At 41.9% G+C, this 18,794-nt stretch overlaps 2 protein-coding genes across 6 annotated transcripts; both read left to right on the forward strand.

Annotated features, from left to right (window-relative positions):
- The first annotated feature begins 1,497 nt into the window (after positions 1 to 1,497).
- Positions 1,498 to 18,369, forward strand: LOC141608663 (uncharacterized). Of its 5 annotated transcripts, none has more exons than XM_074428015.1 (7): positions 1,498 to 1,514; positions 1,606 to 1,820; positions 2,110 to 2,183; positions 2,623 to 2,741; positions 3,251 to 3,319; positions 16,725 to 16,757; positions 18,063 to 18,369. In XM_074428015.1, the coding sequence occupies exons 2-7, from the start codon at positions 1,816 to 1,818 to the stop codon at positions 18,168 to 18,170; spliced, it is 408 nt and encodes a 135-aa protein (XP_074284116.1). In that variant the 5' UTR covers positions 1,498 to 1,514; positions 1,606 to 1,815; the 3' UTR covers positions 18,171 to 18,369. The 5 variants fall into 5 exon arrangements, with proteins under 5 accessions (XP_074284116.1, XP_074284124.1, XP_074284109.1 ...); XM_074428023.1 differs by lacking the exon at positions 1,498 to 1,514 and adding an exon at positions 17,635 to 17,702 and having other exon boundaries at positions 1,540 to 1,820; positions 18,063 to 18,149; XM_074428008.1 differs by lacking the exon at positions 1,498 to 1,514 and having other exon boundaries at positions 1,541 to 1,820.
- Positions 5,310 to 5,905, forward strand: LOC141608655 (uncharacterized). Its single transcript, XM_074428001.1, has 2 exons — positions 5,310 to 5,394; positions 5,481 to 5,905. Exons 1-2 carry the CDS (start codon positions 5,385 to 5,387, stop codon positions 5,903 to 5,905), a joined length of 435 nt encoding a protein of 144 aa, XP_074284102.1. The 5' UTR covers positions 5,310 to 5,384.
- Positions 18,370 to 18,794: the final 425 nt, after the last annotated feature.

An 18,794-nucleotide genomic window follows, 5' to 3' on the forward strand; every position in this document is an offset into this window, starting at 1 on the left:
CACATGCTTGAAGGGGGTCTCACTAGAACCCCAGAGCGAGAATTGGCCTCTCCCTAGGTACCTGATATCATACATATGGGCCAAATCGCCCAGAGACATGAAATTGCCAGAGTTCTGACATGCAGCTAAAGAGTAGAGGAGAACCCTCCAAACGGTGGCCGAGATTTGTGCCATAGCAAAGTTGTTGGTAAAGATGAAGTCTTGGATAAGTTTCGAAAAGGGGAAACGGAGGCCGTATCTAAATGGGTATAAATAGAAACAAACCCACCCCGGACAGATAGCATCAGCCTTTTGACCCGGTTCAGGGATGGCTATCTCAACCCCATCACCAAGGCCGAGCATACCCTTGATTAGGGGAATATCAGCAGGAGTCAGGGCGGAGTCACAGTCATGGGGGTGAGTAAAAAGATTTCGCGAAGGAAAGACGGGGTCTGGATTCCGGTCAGTTGGGGTAGAGGATGAAGAGGCTTGTCGGGTCTTTCCCATGATTGAAAAGAGAAAAGAAAGTAGGGAAGGGAGAAATACCTGGTAAAGAGGACGGCGGGAGTGAAGCAGTGAAGCCGGCGAAAAAAGAGAAAAAGGAGAGATGAGATTAAGGGGAAGAGTTTTTTTTTTTGGAAAATAATGGAAGTTAGTAAATGAAGTGAGGAGGGAGTTGAAATTATAAAGGAAGAGAGAGAGAGAGAGAGAGAGAGAGAGAGAGAGAGAGAGAGAGAGAGAGAGAGAGAGAGAGAGAGAGAGAGAGAGAGAGAGAGAGAGATGAGGAGGAGGGCGGCGAGTAATGATGAGTGTGCGTGGGAGGAAGTGTAAATGACGGCTTAGGGTTTTAAATAATCAACTACGTAAATTCCTTGTTCGACGCCTCGAAGCGTACCTCGCAAGAAATTGGGAGCAAACTGTTTGGGCTAAAATTCACACAATTAGGAAAGCCCACTTAGTAAGTAATGGATCATAAAGGAAGAAGTTGAAGAAGGGGAGCCCACGATTGGGAGCAAGGGCGCTGAAAGGGGAAATGGGCCAGCAGGCACGTGTAGAAGGAGGCCAAAGCCCACTGAAGGAAGCATCCGTGTTTAGGAAAGATAAGTCAGGGAGAAGTCAGGGAGCATTCAGGGAGATCAAGGAGATTTGAGGGAGATAGTGAGATATGGAAAGAGTTATTATGGAAGTTATATTCCTTTCCATAAACATGGTAGGATACCCCTAGGGTACTTACCCTATAAATAGCAAGGGAAGCAATCGAAGAAGGACATCCAAGATCACACATACACAATACCTCGTGCTAGCAAGATTTACATTACACATCAATTGTATTCATCCTCCCATTCAAAGATAGTGCAATATTTGGCAGGGTATCGTCCCTCCCGAGTTTGTTCCCACATTGGGTTTTCCGCGTCACCAAATCTTACGTGTCAATTTATATTTCGTGCTTGATTTCCTAATTTAAATATCAAAAACAAACGATCAAATCAAGCAACCAACGAGTAAGACCGCATTGACCTAATACAATCAACTTGGTAAAAATCACCTAAAAAGTGCTTTAAATTTGTTTGTCATTTAATTGCAAATTGAAAATCTAGAATTCTAACCTTAAGTTAACTGAATTAGGCTGTTGATGACAGTGTTTCAAAATATCCAGGGTTTGCATATCAGGTTCGAATTTGGGGATTTTTGTATGTTAGGTTCGATTTGCTCTCATAAGTACTGAAACTTACTTGTTTCATTGAAAATTTGAGGTTGTCATCGCTATTTTGAGGTGCTTACCTCAATAAACCCTAGAATTTGGTAATTTTTACACCAAAGAGGGAAATAAAAAAAATGGAGTAAGTGAAAATTGTCTCATTCTTTCACACCTCTTGCATTCAATTCTATTTGTACTCCATATACTCTCGTCAATATTCTTATGAGCTGGTGTGTTGGGAAGCTTGTATATCTTTCGTTATTGTGGCGACCTTGGTTAATATATTTTTAGAACCATATACAACTTATGTACTTTGCTTCTTATCATAGATGAGTACATATCAAGATAAAGACACTTAATTGTTGAAGCCATTTTGCGTGCTTTCCCATTGATATGGTTTGCGTCAGTCGGTTAGTAATCTTATTTTTCAGGTCGTGCTCATTAAGGTTTTTCATTGCAAAAATAGTCATTTCAGACCTGGTCATCTCAGATACATACTTTTCTGGTACATTTTCTAATTTTTTTATTGTTAAAGCTATAGACACATTTTCACACATGAATATATGTTGTCCAGAGTGCGGTAAACGTTATGAATCTACTATTGATTTGCAATCAAATCAATTTTTATTTTTGTGGGAATGATTATGCTGTGTTGATGATTATATATTTGTATGGATGATCTCTCTATCATTGATAAATTTTCCCTTTGAATGCATTTTTTTAATGCATATTTAATTTAGAGAAATTATTAAAATGAAGTGCTTGTTTCAGACAGAGTGTATCAAGTTCATTATTTGAATTGCAGAAAAACAATTGAACTGTTTAGTGATTATTAAACAACAACCACATTAGGGTGGCTAATGACTCCTTTATCAAAGTGACTTTGTCTTTCACCCTGCAGCTTTTCCCCTTTATATTTAACTTGCATATACTTCTCTTATCAGGTAAAAATAAAGGAAAGAAGAAAAGAGATTCAGTAATAGACGCAGCTAAGGATTATCAGATCCCACCTGATGTGATGTCGCTTCAGTGTTATGTATGCCTCGCTGAAGGACTTTCAATGGTAAAACAATTCGTCCTTCTTTAACTGCAAGATGTCCTTTTTGTTGTGTGAGTGTGTGTTAAGGCTGCGTTCAGTCAAATTAATTTCCTCTCCCTGGTAGTTACGATATTTAGAGTGCTTCTATTTGTTGGTATGTGTTAGACTACCTAAATTATTTCTTGACCAACGCTATTTATTGTAAAAAATATTGAATGTTGTGATATATTATCAATCAAAGTCGATTTGGTTTGATCATTTGATTCAAACTGGGATAACATAACTGCAGTAGAGAGAGTACGAGTACCATATTTTAGACTCTGAGCCAATACAAGGGCTCATTATGTGCACTTACTGTAGCCGATGGTCTCTACCCTCCAGCCAGGCCTATGCAAAATATTCCTTCCCCCTACACATGGGAAGTGATATTTATGTTACTACTTGAACCCATCTCTCCGCTACACTCAACCCAACTCCTATTAAGTATTATTGAACAGAAAATCTGAAATTATATTTGCTGTGTTTACTTGCAGATACTTGCTGCAGTTAGAAATGAGTTAAACGTCTTTCAACATGCATCCCCTTTTAACACTGAGTATGAGGTAATTCAACTATTTTACATGTTTTATGTTTTCTTGAAGAACTTTTGCATGTGGCTAGCCCTTGTTTTGTACTCCGGGTCTCTGGTTATCCCTAGTGTGGTATGCAGCATCAAATCTTATGGAAATACTCCCTCCGATTCTTTGAAATTGCCCCACTTTTTAAGATTTGTGAGGAATATTTTAATCAAATCGGACAACTCCAAAGAATCCACATTTTTGGCTTCGGGTTGAGTTATGTTCCGTTCAGATCGGGTCAGGGTCACAAGTGTAGAGTCTACTGTTTAGGTGATTTTTACCAAATTGGTTGTTTCAGGTCAATGTTTTCTTACTCGTTGGTTATTTGATTAATCGTTCGTATGATGATACTTTAAATAAGGAAATAATGCTTGTAATGTAAATTGACACGTTAGATTTGGTGACGTGGAAAACCCAATGTGGGAACAACCGCGGGAGGGACGGTACCATGCCAAATATTGCACTAGCTTTGAATGAGAGGGCGAATACAATTGGAACGTAATGTAAACCTTGCTAGCATGAAGTCTTGTGTATGTGTGTTCTTGGATGAATGTATCTGTGAATCCCCTTCTTTGATTGCTTCCTTGACTATTTATAGGGTAAGAACCCTAGATGTATCCTACCTTGATTATGGAAAGGAGTACAACTTCCATAACAACTCTTGCCATAACACATGATCTCCCTTCATTCTCCCTGATCTCCCTGACTTCTCCCTGAACCCTTTCCTAAATACGGACGCCTTCCCAGTGGGCCCCGTTTCCCTTCATACGCATCTTGGCCCACCTATCCTTCCTCCACCCATGGACTCTACTTCCACCATACCTCCCTTCAAGGCCTATTTTCTTAACATTTTTACTAAGCGGGCTTTTCCTATTATGCAAAATTTAGCCCAAACAGTTTGCCCCAAATTTCTTGTGAAGTACGCTTCGAGGTGTCGAACAAGGAATTTACGTAATCAACTGCTAAAACCCTAAGCCGTCATTTGCACTCCTTTTCATGCAAACCCATCATCACTGCCGCCCTCATTTCTCGCTCCCCTCTCTCTCTCTCCTCCTTTATAACCTCAACTCCCTCCCTACTTCATTTACTCACTTCCACTATTTCCCCAAAAACTCTTCCCCTTATTCTCATCTCTCCCTTTTCTCTTTTTCCGCCGGCTTCCCTGTTTCACTCCCGTCGTCTTCTTCACTAGGTATTTCCCCCTTCCTTTTCTTCTTAATTTCCCTTTTCCTTTTTCCACAATGGGCAAAACTCGACACTCATCATCGACTCCCACACCTTCTGATCGCAACCCTGACCCGGTCTTTCCTTCCCGGGGACTCTTACGTCACCCCCATGACTGTGACTCTGCCCTGACCCATGCCGACATCCCTCTGATCAAAAATTTACTTGGTCTTGGTGACGGGGTGGATGTCGCCACTCCTAAGCCCGGCCAAAAAGCTGATGTCATCCGTCCAGGGTGGGTTTGCTTTTACTTATACCCATTTAGATATGGTCTTCGCTTCCCTTTTCCCAAACTCGTTCAGGACTTCATCTTTACAAATAATTTTGCCATGGCACAAATTTCTGCCACTGTCTGGAGGGTTCTTCTCTATTCCTTGGCCGCTTGTCAAAATACTGGCAACTCCATCTCTCTGGGCAATCTGGCCCATATGTATGATATCAGGTCCCTGGGTATGGGCCAATTCTCGTTCCGGAGCTCTGGAGAGGCTCCTTTCAGGCATGTGTTAAAATCTCGGGATGAGAAATGGTTTGAGGACTTCTTCTTTGCGAGGAAGGCTTCTATCCAGCCGCCTGCCAATTACATCTTCGAGAAATGGGTCATAACTTCGAGTAAGTGGCCTTCCTGTCGTCTGAGTCATTTATCTTGCTGCTTACTAGCTTACTTCATCGTCCTCGTGTAGGTCCCTGCTACCTGACTCGTATTGGTGCCCAGATCCTTGCCCGCAACAAGTTATTCTGCATTCCTCAGTTAGAGAGGAAGTTTCCTGACCTGCTTCCTGGATTTTCTCCTACCTCTTTCTCCAACCCCCTTTAATCGTCTCAAAGCATGTCTTCCGGTAAGCTTTCTATAGTCATTTCAGTTTGTATGCAACCTTACTGACAGCTCAATTTTCCTGACGCCTGAAATGATGTTTGTTTGAAGGTTCAAGAGTTAACCCTCTGGAAGCTATCCTCCAGAGCGCAAAAAGAAAGAGATCTGCTGCCAGCCTTGACGTGGCATCTGCCTCCAAGAGGAGTGCTCCTGGTGCCTCTTTTCAGACTCCTCCTACTCACTCTAGTTCTGCCAGGCCTGAACCCTTGGAGGTCGACCCGCTGTCTCGTCATCCCCCTACTCCTCCTACCAGTCCTCGTACTTCAGCTAGCGGAGGCATCATTGCTCACTTCCCAGAGGGTTTTGGGAATGTTGATAAGGTGCCATACAGGCCAGAAATCGACCAGCTGCTTTTTCCTCCTCTAAAGGAGGCCTTCTCAGAATTTTCTCTAGAGGAAATGGCTGAGAATGATGTGCAAAACGCTCTCATGGTGAGTGATCTTCGTCTTTCACCTGTTCTAAATTTTTACCTTTAATTCCATGCTATCTTTTAATCTTTCTCGCCCCAGACCCTCCAGTCTCCTCTTTACAACAGGAAGATGATCAACATAGTGCAGACCACCAGCTGAGTCACTAGTGCCAAAAATAGGGAGTTGACTGCGTCTAATGCTGATTTAGAGAAGCAGCGTGCTGATTTGAGGGGGAAGGTAGATGAGCTGAAAGCGGTTCTGGCTGGCGCAAAGAGGAGGCTGAAAGAGGGAGCTGATCAGCTGGCTCGTACCCAAGAGGTTTGCACCATGTTCTCTGACTCCTTGAAGCGTTCTCAGGAGAGGATCAGTGAGTTGATCACCCTGGCCACAAATATTGTTGCTTACGCCACCTGGCGGGGAAAGATCAGCGGGATGCATGCTGCCCTTGAGGAGGCTCCAACCCAGCAAGCCATAGAAGAGGAGGAGAGGCAGCTGGAGATGCTTTATCCCGCTCAACCTGATCTGAGTGCGCTGATGCCTGAGGTTGGTGAGGTGAATTCTCATGTGCTGGCTGAGCAGGCTGCTGGTGGAGATGCTGGGTTGCCCCAGGATGCTACTGACGGAGCTCAGGAAGCTATGGCAGCTGAGGGAGTGCAAGTTGGTCCGGTACCTAAAACAGATGGTCAGCAAGCAGAGGAGATGCCAGATGTGGAGGTCATTAATATGAGCGATAGTTAAGAAGTTTTTTTTTTTTATCAATGAACTTTTTTGGTAGTTTGACCCTGTGGTTGCAGACTTGTAATATTTTAGACTTTTTCTGGTAGCTTGCCATGGTGGCGATGAAACTCTGGGGCCGCACTTTTGGCCATATTTTGGAAAGCTCCTTGCCGTGGTTAGGCAAGTTTTAGTTACATATTGTGTGCTAGATTTCATTTTTCTTATTTTAGGAGGTTACCGTGTCAGCCTGTTGGCTGATTTAGGCGAGTCATGTCATCCTGAGGAGGCTGACTCAGACTCTGCTAGCTGCTGTGTCAGTCTGTTGGCTGATTTAGGCATGTGCCGCATTGTAAGGAGGGGTGGCCGTGTCAACCTTAGAGGCTGATTTAGACCAGTCGAGTCAGCCTGGGGAGGCTGAACTTGACTTAGCTAGCTGCCGTGTCAGTCTGATGACTGATTTAAGCGTATGACGCAAGGTGTGTTCGTCACGTTTAAAGCCAACATGGGTGTAATTTAGGCAAGTTTATCGTTGTTCTAGGACCAATGGGACGCTGCAGGATTAAGAATCGCTGAGAGATCTCTATGTTCCATATTTGTATGCATGCATGCTGGGGTCCTGATTAATTGCGATTAGTGCGAGCTACGTCCAGGGGGTGGTATCAGGGGTAGCTGGGTAAGCGTGTTTAGCTGTCAACCAGGCTCCCTTTCGTATGTTCCACAGTCCGCCCGGTGAGGATGCTCCTAGTGGAGAAAGTAGGTTAGGCATGTTGGAGTGCCATGTGCCTTGTCACCCCGTATTGGCAGTTGACAGTCCTGCTAGATACACTTTCAACGTACCACAGACATTAGGATTCGAAGTAATGTACTTAGAGAAGCCTGAAAACAGAAAAGTCTATTAGAATGATATGAATTACCTGACGCCATCTCATGGGGTACCAGAGCAATTGTGGTCCCAAGACGCTGTCAGACCATACCATCCAATAGTAGTTTGAAAGTTGAAAGAAAACAAAGATATCGGAAAAGGATATGGAATTGGTAGTATGCCTACTACCGGATTTTTATTTCAGTGTCTTAAAATAATTTGGCTTTTCATGGTACATTACTCCTTAAGCTAAAATCTACTTATTATTAAAAGTAATATCTCTTCAGGTGAAGTATGTTCCATGGGCGTTGTATGATTTGACCGTCCATAGTCATCAGTCTGTATGCACCATGGCCAACAACTCCTTCTACCTGGTATGGTCCATCCCATTTGTAGGCGAATTTACATGCCTTTCGATTTTTAGTGTTCTGAAACACTTCACGGAGAACCAGGTCCCCTACCTCCAGGAGCCTGACTTTCACATTCTTATTGTAACTTCTGGCCACCGACTGTTTGTAGGTAGCCAGACATATTTTAGCACTTGCTCGTAGCTCATCTACTGTGTCCAGGCTTCTGACCATCTCTGAATTGTTCAGCTCCCTTGTCATACATCCATACCTGTGAGTGGGAACCAGGACTTCTGATGGAATGACTGCTTCCACGCCAAACACCAAGCTGAAGGGTGTTTGGCCTGTTGCTATCTTTGGCGTCGTTCTATCTGACCATAACACCAGTGGCAATTCATCTGCCCACTTTCCTCCTAACTCCTGTAACCTCCTTCTCAGATTGTCCATGATAATTTTGTTGCTGGACTCAGCTTACCCGTTAGACTTTGGAGTCCTGGGTGCTGATTTTTTCAAGGTGATGTTCCATCTTGCACAGTATCCTTCAGCATCGTTGGAGATGAACTGTGAGCCATTGTCACATATGATCTCTGATGGGATACCAAACCTGCAGATGATATTGCGTTTTATGAAAGAGATGACTTGTTTGTCCTTCACTTCTGCGAATGCTTCTGCCTCTATCCACTTGGAGAAGTAATCTGTCATTGCCAGCATCCATATTCTGTTCCCTGTGGCTCTTGGTAAGGGGCTTACTATGTCCATGCCCCATGTCATGAACGGCCAAGGAGAAATGATAGGGTGCAAGGGCTCTGCTGGCTGATGGATCATTGGTGCTGAACGCTGGCAGGCGTCACACTTACGTGCGTATTCTGTTGCATCTGCCCTCATTGTGAGCCAAAAGTATCCTTATCTGAGAGCTTTATTTGACAGACTCCTGCCCCTGCATGGTTTCCACATTCACCACTGTGGAGAGCATGTAACATAGTCTGCGCCTCCTCCTTGCTGAGGCATCGTAGGTAGGGACCTGCCAGTGACTTCCTGAATAGTGCATCATCAATAAGTATAAACCTGGAAGCCTTTACTCTAAAAGCCCTCACTTCCTTCTTGTCATCTGGCAGCTTATTATGACGCAGCCAAAACAGGTAGGGTGTGCACCAATCCTAGTCGTCTGCCTGTGCAGATGGTTGATCAAGCGGCTAGTCAACTGGCTGAGAGCCTTCGCCGGCCTCCATAGCTGTCTGAACTCCCACTTCGTCCCGATGATCCTCCAGTTCTCCTTTGTCTATTTCATCTGTCTTCTGGATAGAAAGTTCTAGCATATGTGCGATAGGAATGCTGGACAATTCTGTCGGTTTGAACGTTGCCCCCAGAGTTGCTAAGGCATCTGCTTCCACATTCTGATCCCTGGGAATCTGCTTGAGCTTGCAAGTTTTGAATTTCTGTTTTAGCTCTTTTGCTATTTTTAAGTATGCAATCATATTTGAATCTCTAGCTATAAACTCATCATTCACGTGGTTGACTATTAGTAGAGAGTCACTGGATATGTGTAGGTGCCTGACCCCTAATTCCAGAACTAGCTGCATTCCTAATATCAAGGCCTCGTATTCTGTCTCGTTATTAGTTGCCTTGAATTCACATCTTACTGCTTGCGCTATCAGATCTCCCTGTGGTGACCACAGGATCAACCCTACACCTTCCGTCGATATGTATCTGCCAGACCTCTACCTCCCTATTCCCTTCTAGGGTGAGGATTTCCTCATCTGCCAGATTTTGGATGGCTGGGCTGAAGTCTAAGACAAAGTCTGCTAATGCTTGAGATTTGATTGTTGTTCTGGGATCATACTGGATATCATATCCACTAAGGTGTACGGACCACTTCGACATTCTGCCTGAAAGTTCAGGTTTCCTCATGATAGATTTCAGTGGGTAGTTGGTCACAACGTGTATGGTGTGGGACTCAAAATAGGGGCGCAGCTTATAAGATGCTACTACCAGAGCTAGTACTAGTTTTTCAAGAGATGTGTACCTGGTCTCTGCTGGCAGCAGAGACTTGCTTACGTAGTATACTGGCCTCTGTTCCTTATCTTGTTCTATGACTAGAACAGCGCTCACTGCCACCTCTGTGACGGCCAGGTAGAGGAATAGTGGTTCTCCTGGTTCCGGTTTTGACAGCAGTGGTGGGCTGCTAAGGTAGTGTTTCAGCTCTCTGAATGCTTGCTCGTGATCTGCGGTCCACTCGAACTTTTGGCTTTTCCTTAGTTTGTCGTAGAACAACCTGCACTTATCTGAGGCCCTTGAGATGAACCTGCTCAGGGCTGCTACCTTGCCAGCTAGTCTTTGAACGTCTTTAGGCTTTTCAGGTGACTCCAATTACAAGACATCCTTGATCTGCTCGATGCTGGCTTCTATCTCTCTTTGAGTTACAATGTAACCTAAGAATTTCCCAGAGGATACCCCGAAGGTATGTTAGAAATCTATATCTCATTACTTAACATATTCATATATGTTTCAAATTTAATTTAGTCATAAAATTAAGTATTGATCTTATGCATGCAAACATAAGTAAATATTAGAGAAAAATCATCATTCTTACATTGATATTTCGGATCAAAGGGCACAAGAGAGTTCTCCTACTCACTTGTTCTTGAGCTCTCCTAATATGGATGAACAAAGGATTCAAGTATAGAATCCCTCCCAAGGAATAATACCCAAGGTAACCACTAAATAAAATTAATATTATTGATACTAGAACAATATTAATTTGAATAAAAATGACCCAAAATATTTATTTGGTCTCTTAAGTTTCGGTTAAGAGAAGGGAGAAAGAGGAAGAATTTTTATCTCTCTAAAAATCTAATTTTAGATGTGTGAATCAATGAATAAAGCACTAAACTTTCAAGTAGTGTATTAGGCAAATTATAGAGAAAACCCATGGCCTTTCTCTATAGACAAAACCGGGTAGGAGGGGAGTTTTTATGGCCAATGCATGAGCAAGGTGTTCTTCACAAGAGGCACTAGGTTTGCATGACTAGGTTTAGGGAAAAATGATTATGTTTTCCACTTAATTAATCAACATAATATTTTCCTAAAACTCCCACTAATTCGGTCCACTTAAGATAAAATGGACTCCATTTTATCTTTGTCAATTTGTCAATTTGTCACATGTCACATGTCATGTAAAATTGTTATGCATTTTTAACATATTAAAAATCAACGCATTAATAAAAATACGTCATATACAAAATCGACTTAGTAATTCATAATTACTTGAACCAAAATAATTTACCAATTATAAATCACAACATCTTGTATTTATAATAAATTATTCATTCAAATGCAATTGTTTCCTTAAACAATAATTTCATCTAAGTAATAAAACAATTCGATCACTTAGACCGTATCTTATTTAATCAAATTATAATGAGATACGTAAATATTACTTCCAAAATCGTCCGTCAATTTTAAGTAATTTAATTAACCCGTATCGTCATACGATCAATTAAATAATCAATTAAGAGTGTTATCCTTTAGGTATGACCTAAGGGGATCAACTGATCACCACCGTCGCACGACAGTAATGTCAAATTCTAGTCAGCCAATCATTACCGATATGTGTAGACCAGTTGACAGTAAAATATTACTTCCCAATTGTATTCTTAGAATGAGACTTAAACATGTGATCATCATGATCGACAGTTGTGATCGCATTATTGTCGGAGGACACATATTCCAACAATCTCCCACTTGTCCTCGACATATGTGCGTCACCAAATCTCTTGTCCTATTACTATCTCCCACTCAATGCAAGGTGTCTTTCGGGTCGTACTTGCAAGTGATCATATCGAGAGTGGTTTCCTCGATCTGGAGAACAACTGATTGACCGAAATCATCCACCATGGATACCTTCCGAGCGTGGCCACGCATTTCAAGTTCATTACTCCTCGAGTGGCCCTGAGATATTGTTATAACCCTGACTAGGGGTGGACAATTCCTATCGCACTTCATTCCCTTCGACTAGCCACAGCCATCACAACCCAAAATATGCCCATTTGACCCCATTTACGAAGGTCGTAGTAACACAAATCAAAGTTAATCTGAAACTGTGCCATTTTAGGCGAACAGTCTTTAGTCAAAAGAATCGACTCATTAGAATACTATAGTAGCTCTTGCCACGACCAGGCTATATAAATTTGCCAGAACTCTATAAGCGGTCATAAGGCCTGACAAAGTGTTCCTAACAGTCTGCCTATGTGATCGACTAGTCATTCTCATATGACTCCATGGCACTTGAACTCGCCATCAATCGCATCACATTCTAGTCACTTTGAGACGTCACCTCATACAAGTGACTATGGGCGAATACTATGTTAATCCGTGTTCACTTTAACGGGGTTCCATTGACACTACAACCCGTTTGGATGTAACAATGTATAAAGAAAAGATAAAAGACAAATGCGATTATGAACATGAACAAAAATAACACTTTTATTTCATTTCAAAATCTAACATAAACTTGGTACACGTTTAAGTCCCATGGACGCAACATGTCCATCATGCTTGGCTTGCGATAAAGGCTTGGTAAGCGGATCGGCAATGTTGTCATCCGTCCCAACCTTACATATCGCAATTTCCTTTCTTTCTATGAAATCTCTAATTACATGATATTTTCTAAGTACATGTCTAGATCTATTACTAGACTTTGGCTCTTTAGCTTGGAAGATCATCCCACTATTATCACAATAGAGAGTGATGGGATCATTGGCGGTAGGTACTACTTTTAGACCTTCCGTGAATTGCCTGATCCACACAGCTTCCTTAGCAGCTTCTGATGCTTCTGATGCTGCAATTTACTCAGCCTCCGTTGTTGAATCCGCAGTCACAGCTTCCTTGAAGCTTCTCCAGCTAACAGCACCACCATTGAGCATGAAAACGAAACCAGCTTGTGATTTCATGTCATCTCTATCCGTTTGGAAACTTGAGTCCGTGTATCCATTAACACGGAGCTCGGTGTCTCCTCCAAACACTAAGATAGATTCCTTAGTTCTTCTCAAGTACTTAAGGATGTTTTTGACGGCTATCCAGTGACTCTCACCTGGATTTCCTTGATATCTACTCGTCATGCTCAAGGTATACGAGACATCAGGACGTGTGCATATCATGGCGTACATGATTGATCCAACAGCGGAAGCATAAAGGATCAACTCCATGCGTTCAACATCATGGGGTTCAGAGGGAGATTGAGACTTGCTCAATATAGTCCCAGTTACCATAGGTACCAATCCCCTTTTTGATTTGTCCATGCTGAACCGTCGAAGAATCTTATCAACATAAGACTCTTGACTTAGTGCCAATATCCTCTTGGATCTATCTCTATGGATCTGGATAACTAATATGCGTTGTGCCTCTCCTAAATCCTTCATTTGGAAGTGGTTACCTAACCATTTCTTAACGGAAGACAACATTGGAATGTCATTTCCAATGAGTAGTATGTCATCGACATACAAGATTAGGAACACAACATTGCTCCCACTAAATTTCATGTATAAACATGGTTCCTCAACACTTCGAGTGAAACCATTCTCTTTTATCACATGATTGAATCGATGATTCCAACTTCTAGATGCTTGCTTAAGACCATAAATGGATCTCTTAAGCTTGCACACTTTGTTAGGATTTTTAGAATCAACAAAACTTTCGGGTTGTATCATGTACACCTCCTCTTCTAAATGCCCATTTGGAAAAGCGGTTTTGACATCCATTTGCCATATTTCATAATCATGAAATGCGGCAATCGCTAACAAAATCCGTATGGATCTTAGCATGGCTACGGGGGCGAAGGACTCATCGTAATGGAGACCTTGGACTTGGGTAAATCCTTTTGCCACTAGCCTAGCTTTGTAGACATCATCATGTCCTTCTATGCCATTCTTGACTTTGAAAATCCATTTGCATTGAAGAGGTCTTGCCCCTTTAGGCAAATCCACCAAGTTCCAAACTCGGTTTTCATGCTTAGAATCCATTTCGGACTTCATGGCTTCAAGCCATAAGGAGGAATTAGGACTAGAGATTGCGGCCTTGTAGGTGGTGGGCTCGTCACTTTCTAAAAGCAACACATCGAGTGTTCCATCTTCTTCGATAAGTCCCACATATCGATCGGGATGGCGAATAACACGGCCCGTTCTTCTAAGTGAAGGAGAGACAACCGCGTTAGATGACGAAGGAACATCTTCTTGCGTCTCTAAATCGGTTTGTGGCTCTTGAACTTCATCAAGTTCAAAATTTCTCCCACTCTGTCTCTTAAAAATAAATTGACTTTCTAAGAAGACAGCCTCGCAAGACACAAACACTTTGTTTTCTTGAGCTTTGTAGAAGTAGTAACCTCGAGAGGTCAAGGGGTAACCTACAAAGATGCATTTTTTGGATCTTGGGGCAAGCTTGTTGTCGTTCTTTGTCTTGACGTAAGCATCACATCCCCAAATTTTCATGTAGGATATATTAGGAACTCTTCCCGTCCACATCTCATATGGAGTCTTTTCGGTTGTTTTCGTGGTACTATTATTCAAAGATCTAATTGCGGTTTGAATCGCAAATCCCCAAAACGAGTTTGGTAGCTCGGTTTGACTCATCATGGATCGAACCATATCAAGTAAGGTTCGATTTTCATGTAGGATATATTAGGAACTCTTCCCGTCCACATCTCATATGGAGTCTTTTCGGTTGTTTTCGTGGGACTATTATTCAAAGATCTAATTGTGGTTTGAATCGCAAATCCCCAAAACGAGTTTGGTAGCTCGGTTTGACTCATCATGGATCGAACCATATCAAGTAGGGTTCGATTTCTGCATAGTTAGCTGCTTATATAGGTCAAAATCATGGTGGCGCCCCTCCTGAAGGCTTCTACTGCTGTCGAAACATCACATTCCCGTACTACCACATTTTCATTGTTGAATCTGGTGTTGTATTCTCCGATGGTTTCTCCTGCCCCCTGGACAATTCTGTATAGATCCCCTGCGTGCTTTTATGGCTTCCTGCTGCTTGCGAACTGCTGGGTGAACACGTTTACCAATTCAGCAAATGTGGATATCGACCTGTTGGGTAGACTCACAAACCATCGAAGTGCCGGCCCCGTTAAGGTGGATCCGAATCCTTTACACATGCAAGCTTCCTTGACTTTCCCTACAGCTGTCACCGTCATCATCTTCTGTTTGTACTGGCTTATATGGTCAAAGGGATCTGTTGTGCCATCAAAGAGAGGCATATTTGGACTCGTGAATCCCTTTGGCATAACTGTGATGGATATAGCGTCCACGAATGGCGAGTCAGCATAACTGTCAGGTGTTGCTTTCTCTAGTGGGGGAGGCAGTCCTGGAACCCTGCTTAGCATCTCTCTTAACTCCAAGTACTGCTGATTTGTTATGCTACCCGAATCTGGAGTTTGCCTGTCAGCTGCTGCTTGCTGATTTAATATGCCGCATCCTGACCCAAACTCTTGAAGGTTGTGATGTATCCCAGGCTCCCAGCAGCTAGGGGGGTTGAAGTAACGACTGTTCCCTGCTGCCAGTTTACTTGTTGGTTCCATTCGGATCCTGCTCCAGGTGTCTGGTCAATTGTTGCGGAATTGTTGACAGGGGTGCCGCCTGTTCGTGCTTCCACGCGGCTGGCTGACGGCCAGTTATCCGGTGTGAGGTATTCTAGTCCTTGTCGAGTTATTCTTCCATCTGATGGTATTGTAGCTAGATCCAACCTTGTTACCAGTTCAGCTGGTATCTACCGAAGTGGATTCCTGCTGCCTGATGCCCCCTCTGTCAGATCTACTAGCGGAGATCTTCCTTCCCCTGCCCTGCTTGCTAGGGTGGCAGACTGCTGTTTTAGGATATCTATTTACGCCCAGAGCTCTCTGTCTCTCTTCCTTGTTTCAGCTTCAGCTTTCTTTTGGTCTTCTCTCATGTTTTCCATGGCCTTCTGAAGGTTCTATACGCTAGCGAGCAAGATTTGCGTGGGACTGGGTGGCGGGGTGAGGCCTGAGCTTGCTGCTCCCTTATCTGATCTAGCCTGGGTTGTGACAGCAGGAGTTTTAGGAGGCAAAGAGGTTTTTGCCGTTGGTGTGATTCTTGAGGTATGTCCGGGAGCCTGCGTTGCCACTGTCGATGCCGGATTTTGAGTAGAGGTCGGCGGTGGCGACGGTTGTCTGCTCCCTGACACGGATTCCGATGATCCATTGCGTACTTAGATTATCAACGATTGACGACCACAATGGCCCACGGTGGGCGCCAAACTGTTTAGGTGATTTTTACCAAATTGGTTGTTTCAAGTCAACGTGGTCTTACTCGTTGGTTATTTGATTAATCATTCGTATGATAATACTTTAAATAAGGAAATAATGCTTGTAATGTAAATTGACATGTAAGATTTGGTGACGCGGAAAACCCAATGTGGGAACAACCGCGGGAGGGACGGTACTCCGCCAAATATTGCACTAGCTTTGAATGAGAGGGCGAATACAATTGGAACTTAATGTAAACCTTGCTAGCATGAAGTCTTGTGTATGTGTGTTCTTGTATGAATGTATCTGTGAATCCCCTTCTTTGATTGCTTCCTTGACTATTTATAGGGTAAGAACCCTAGATGTATCCTACCTTGATTATGGAAAGGAGTACAACTTCCATAACAACTCTTGCCATAACACACGATGTCCCTTCATTCTCCCTGATCTCCCTGACTTCTCCCTGAACCCTTTCCTAAATACGGACGCCTTCCCAGTGGGCCCCGTTTCCCTTCATACGCATCTTGGCCCACCTGTCCTTCCTCCACCCGTGGACTCTACTTCCACCATACCTCCCTTCAAGGCCCAGTTTCTTAACAACTTTACTAAGCGGGCTTTTCCTATTATGCAAAATTTAGCCCAAACATCTACCTTTGAAATTCTCATTATAATGATAAATCTCTTGTCTTGACCATGTAGATATTTATTCAACACTTCGAGCATTTGCAGAAGGTACCTCTGCCTGATCACATAACCTATCAGTCATTTCAGGAATGTACTTCCCCACAATCATAGTTTTTTGTGTTGCTACTTGTCATGAAAAAAATAATTAGTTTTTTAGTTTTCATTGACTCCTTGTTTTAAGAATGTTAATATTTCTTCTGATTGAAGGCCTGATAAATTAATAGCCAATAGGGTTTTTCAGGGAGATTAGAGACAATGGTGAGTTATTTGAGTGTTGTTTGCCACTCCGTTATTTTTATGTTAAATTTTAGATTTTGAATATAGGTATGTCAATGGCTACTAATCCCACTTGGTTTTTAATTAGAGAGGATACATATTATTCCTAGCATTTTATCATAGGTAATTTATTTATTTATTTTCTGGCAGTCCCTTCGCTTCAGCGAGGATACATATTGTTCCTAGCATATTCCCGGAGCTTATTTATTTTTATCTGGGAATTCCTCAAACTCTTTTTCAAGTTTTTCTTAGATTCATCATGAGGGAAAAATGTGGCTATATCAAAATCCAATTCAACTAGGACAAGTGCGGTGCAGTACCTATTTGTATCCGCTCCACTGTTCTCTCAAATGTTAAACCGTTTAAGTTTATCGATTAAACCAAAAACTGATCAGTTACGCAGAACATTTTCTGCAGGTGTGTTGCTTATGGTTAAACTTAATCTAACTTTTGCACTTATTACACATTTACACCTTTGATCCGATTCGAGTATATGAAACCCTGGTGGTGTTTGCAAAGCTTCCCTCCTATTGATTGATCAGTTTTATGATAAATTCTTAGCATATCTTTTAGCTGCTTATCTACTTTTGTTGAACGGTGAGTGATTGTGTATGTTAAGTTCTTATCTTTTATGGGTATTAACTTGTAGGCATTATTTATCATTCTCATCGCTGACAATTTTCTAGGGTATGCGAAATATTGAGTATTCGCTTGCAGGTATGAGTAGACTACTCGTGAATTATATTCAGTAATGAGAGTATGTTTTTCTTTTGATAATTTAGTACATATGATTATTACATGGATTACATTCGCAACACCATCCATAGTAGGTTCACTCTATAATTTAAGGACAACATGTACAGTGAACAGAAGACAAATCTAACACCATAGACAAATCAACCAACCTAATTATGGGATTAGCAATACAGATTCTAGCACCATAGTCAAATTAACCAACCTAATTCTGGGATTAGCAATACAGATTCTCTGATGTTGGTCTTGGAATGACCATGTTTAATCTTGATTAATGTGGTATCTTTTGTTTACTTAAATATGATTTTGGTGCATCATTTTCAGGCTGCTCTCCTCCAAGGAATTGTACCATTCGTCTTCGCCAAGGAATGTACAATGTTCATCCGATATTCTCAGCACATCGTACTAAGTTTATCCTTTCCTACTCTTTAGTCTGAAATTTTAGCTAGAGAAGTTTGGGCTACCGGATGTTTAGAGAACATTTAGTATAGATTAGCTTAGTAACTAAGACGTTTGCGGGATCATTTATACATTGGATTGTATTTGTAAGTTGTTGGGTTGAATGAGATGTAATGTTGTTTTTACCTATGATGCATTAGTGGTTGGTTGCATTCTTGTTGGAGGTTTTTAAGTTTTGGTCTTCGGATTGTCAGTTTTAGCCGAAATTTCGGTAGCAAATTTTTATATATATATAAAAAGCTTAATAAATTGTGTCGGTTCTTGACTGAAATAACGCAAATGAGGGAAATGAATTGGCGCGAAAATGAAATGTCAATTGCATCAGTTCTAATAACAAATGACGCGCAAAGGTAAATAAATTGCATCAGTTATGAAAAGAAATGACGCAAATAGTTAAATTAATCCCCCTATAACTAAAAGAATAAGAAAACTCAATGTTTTTCTCACCTAAATGCATTCTCTTATAAGTGGGCCTATTTTTTTTGTAATCTTAATTCACTACAATTCAATACATTAGTGGGCCAACGAAAAATTCAACGTGTAAGTATAATTTTTTCTGTAAAACAAGAAACTCGGTAAGCCCGAAACATTGATATT

The sequence above is a fragment of the Silene latifolia genome, chromosome 1 (assembly GCF_048544455.1).
Source record: "Silene latifolia isolate original U9 population chromosome 1, ASM4854445v1, whole genome shotgun sequence".
NCBI lineage: Eukaryota > Viridiplantae > Streptophyta > Magnoliopsida > Caryophyllales > Caryophyllaceae > Silene > Silene latifolia.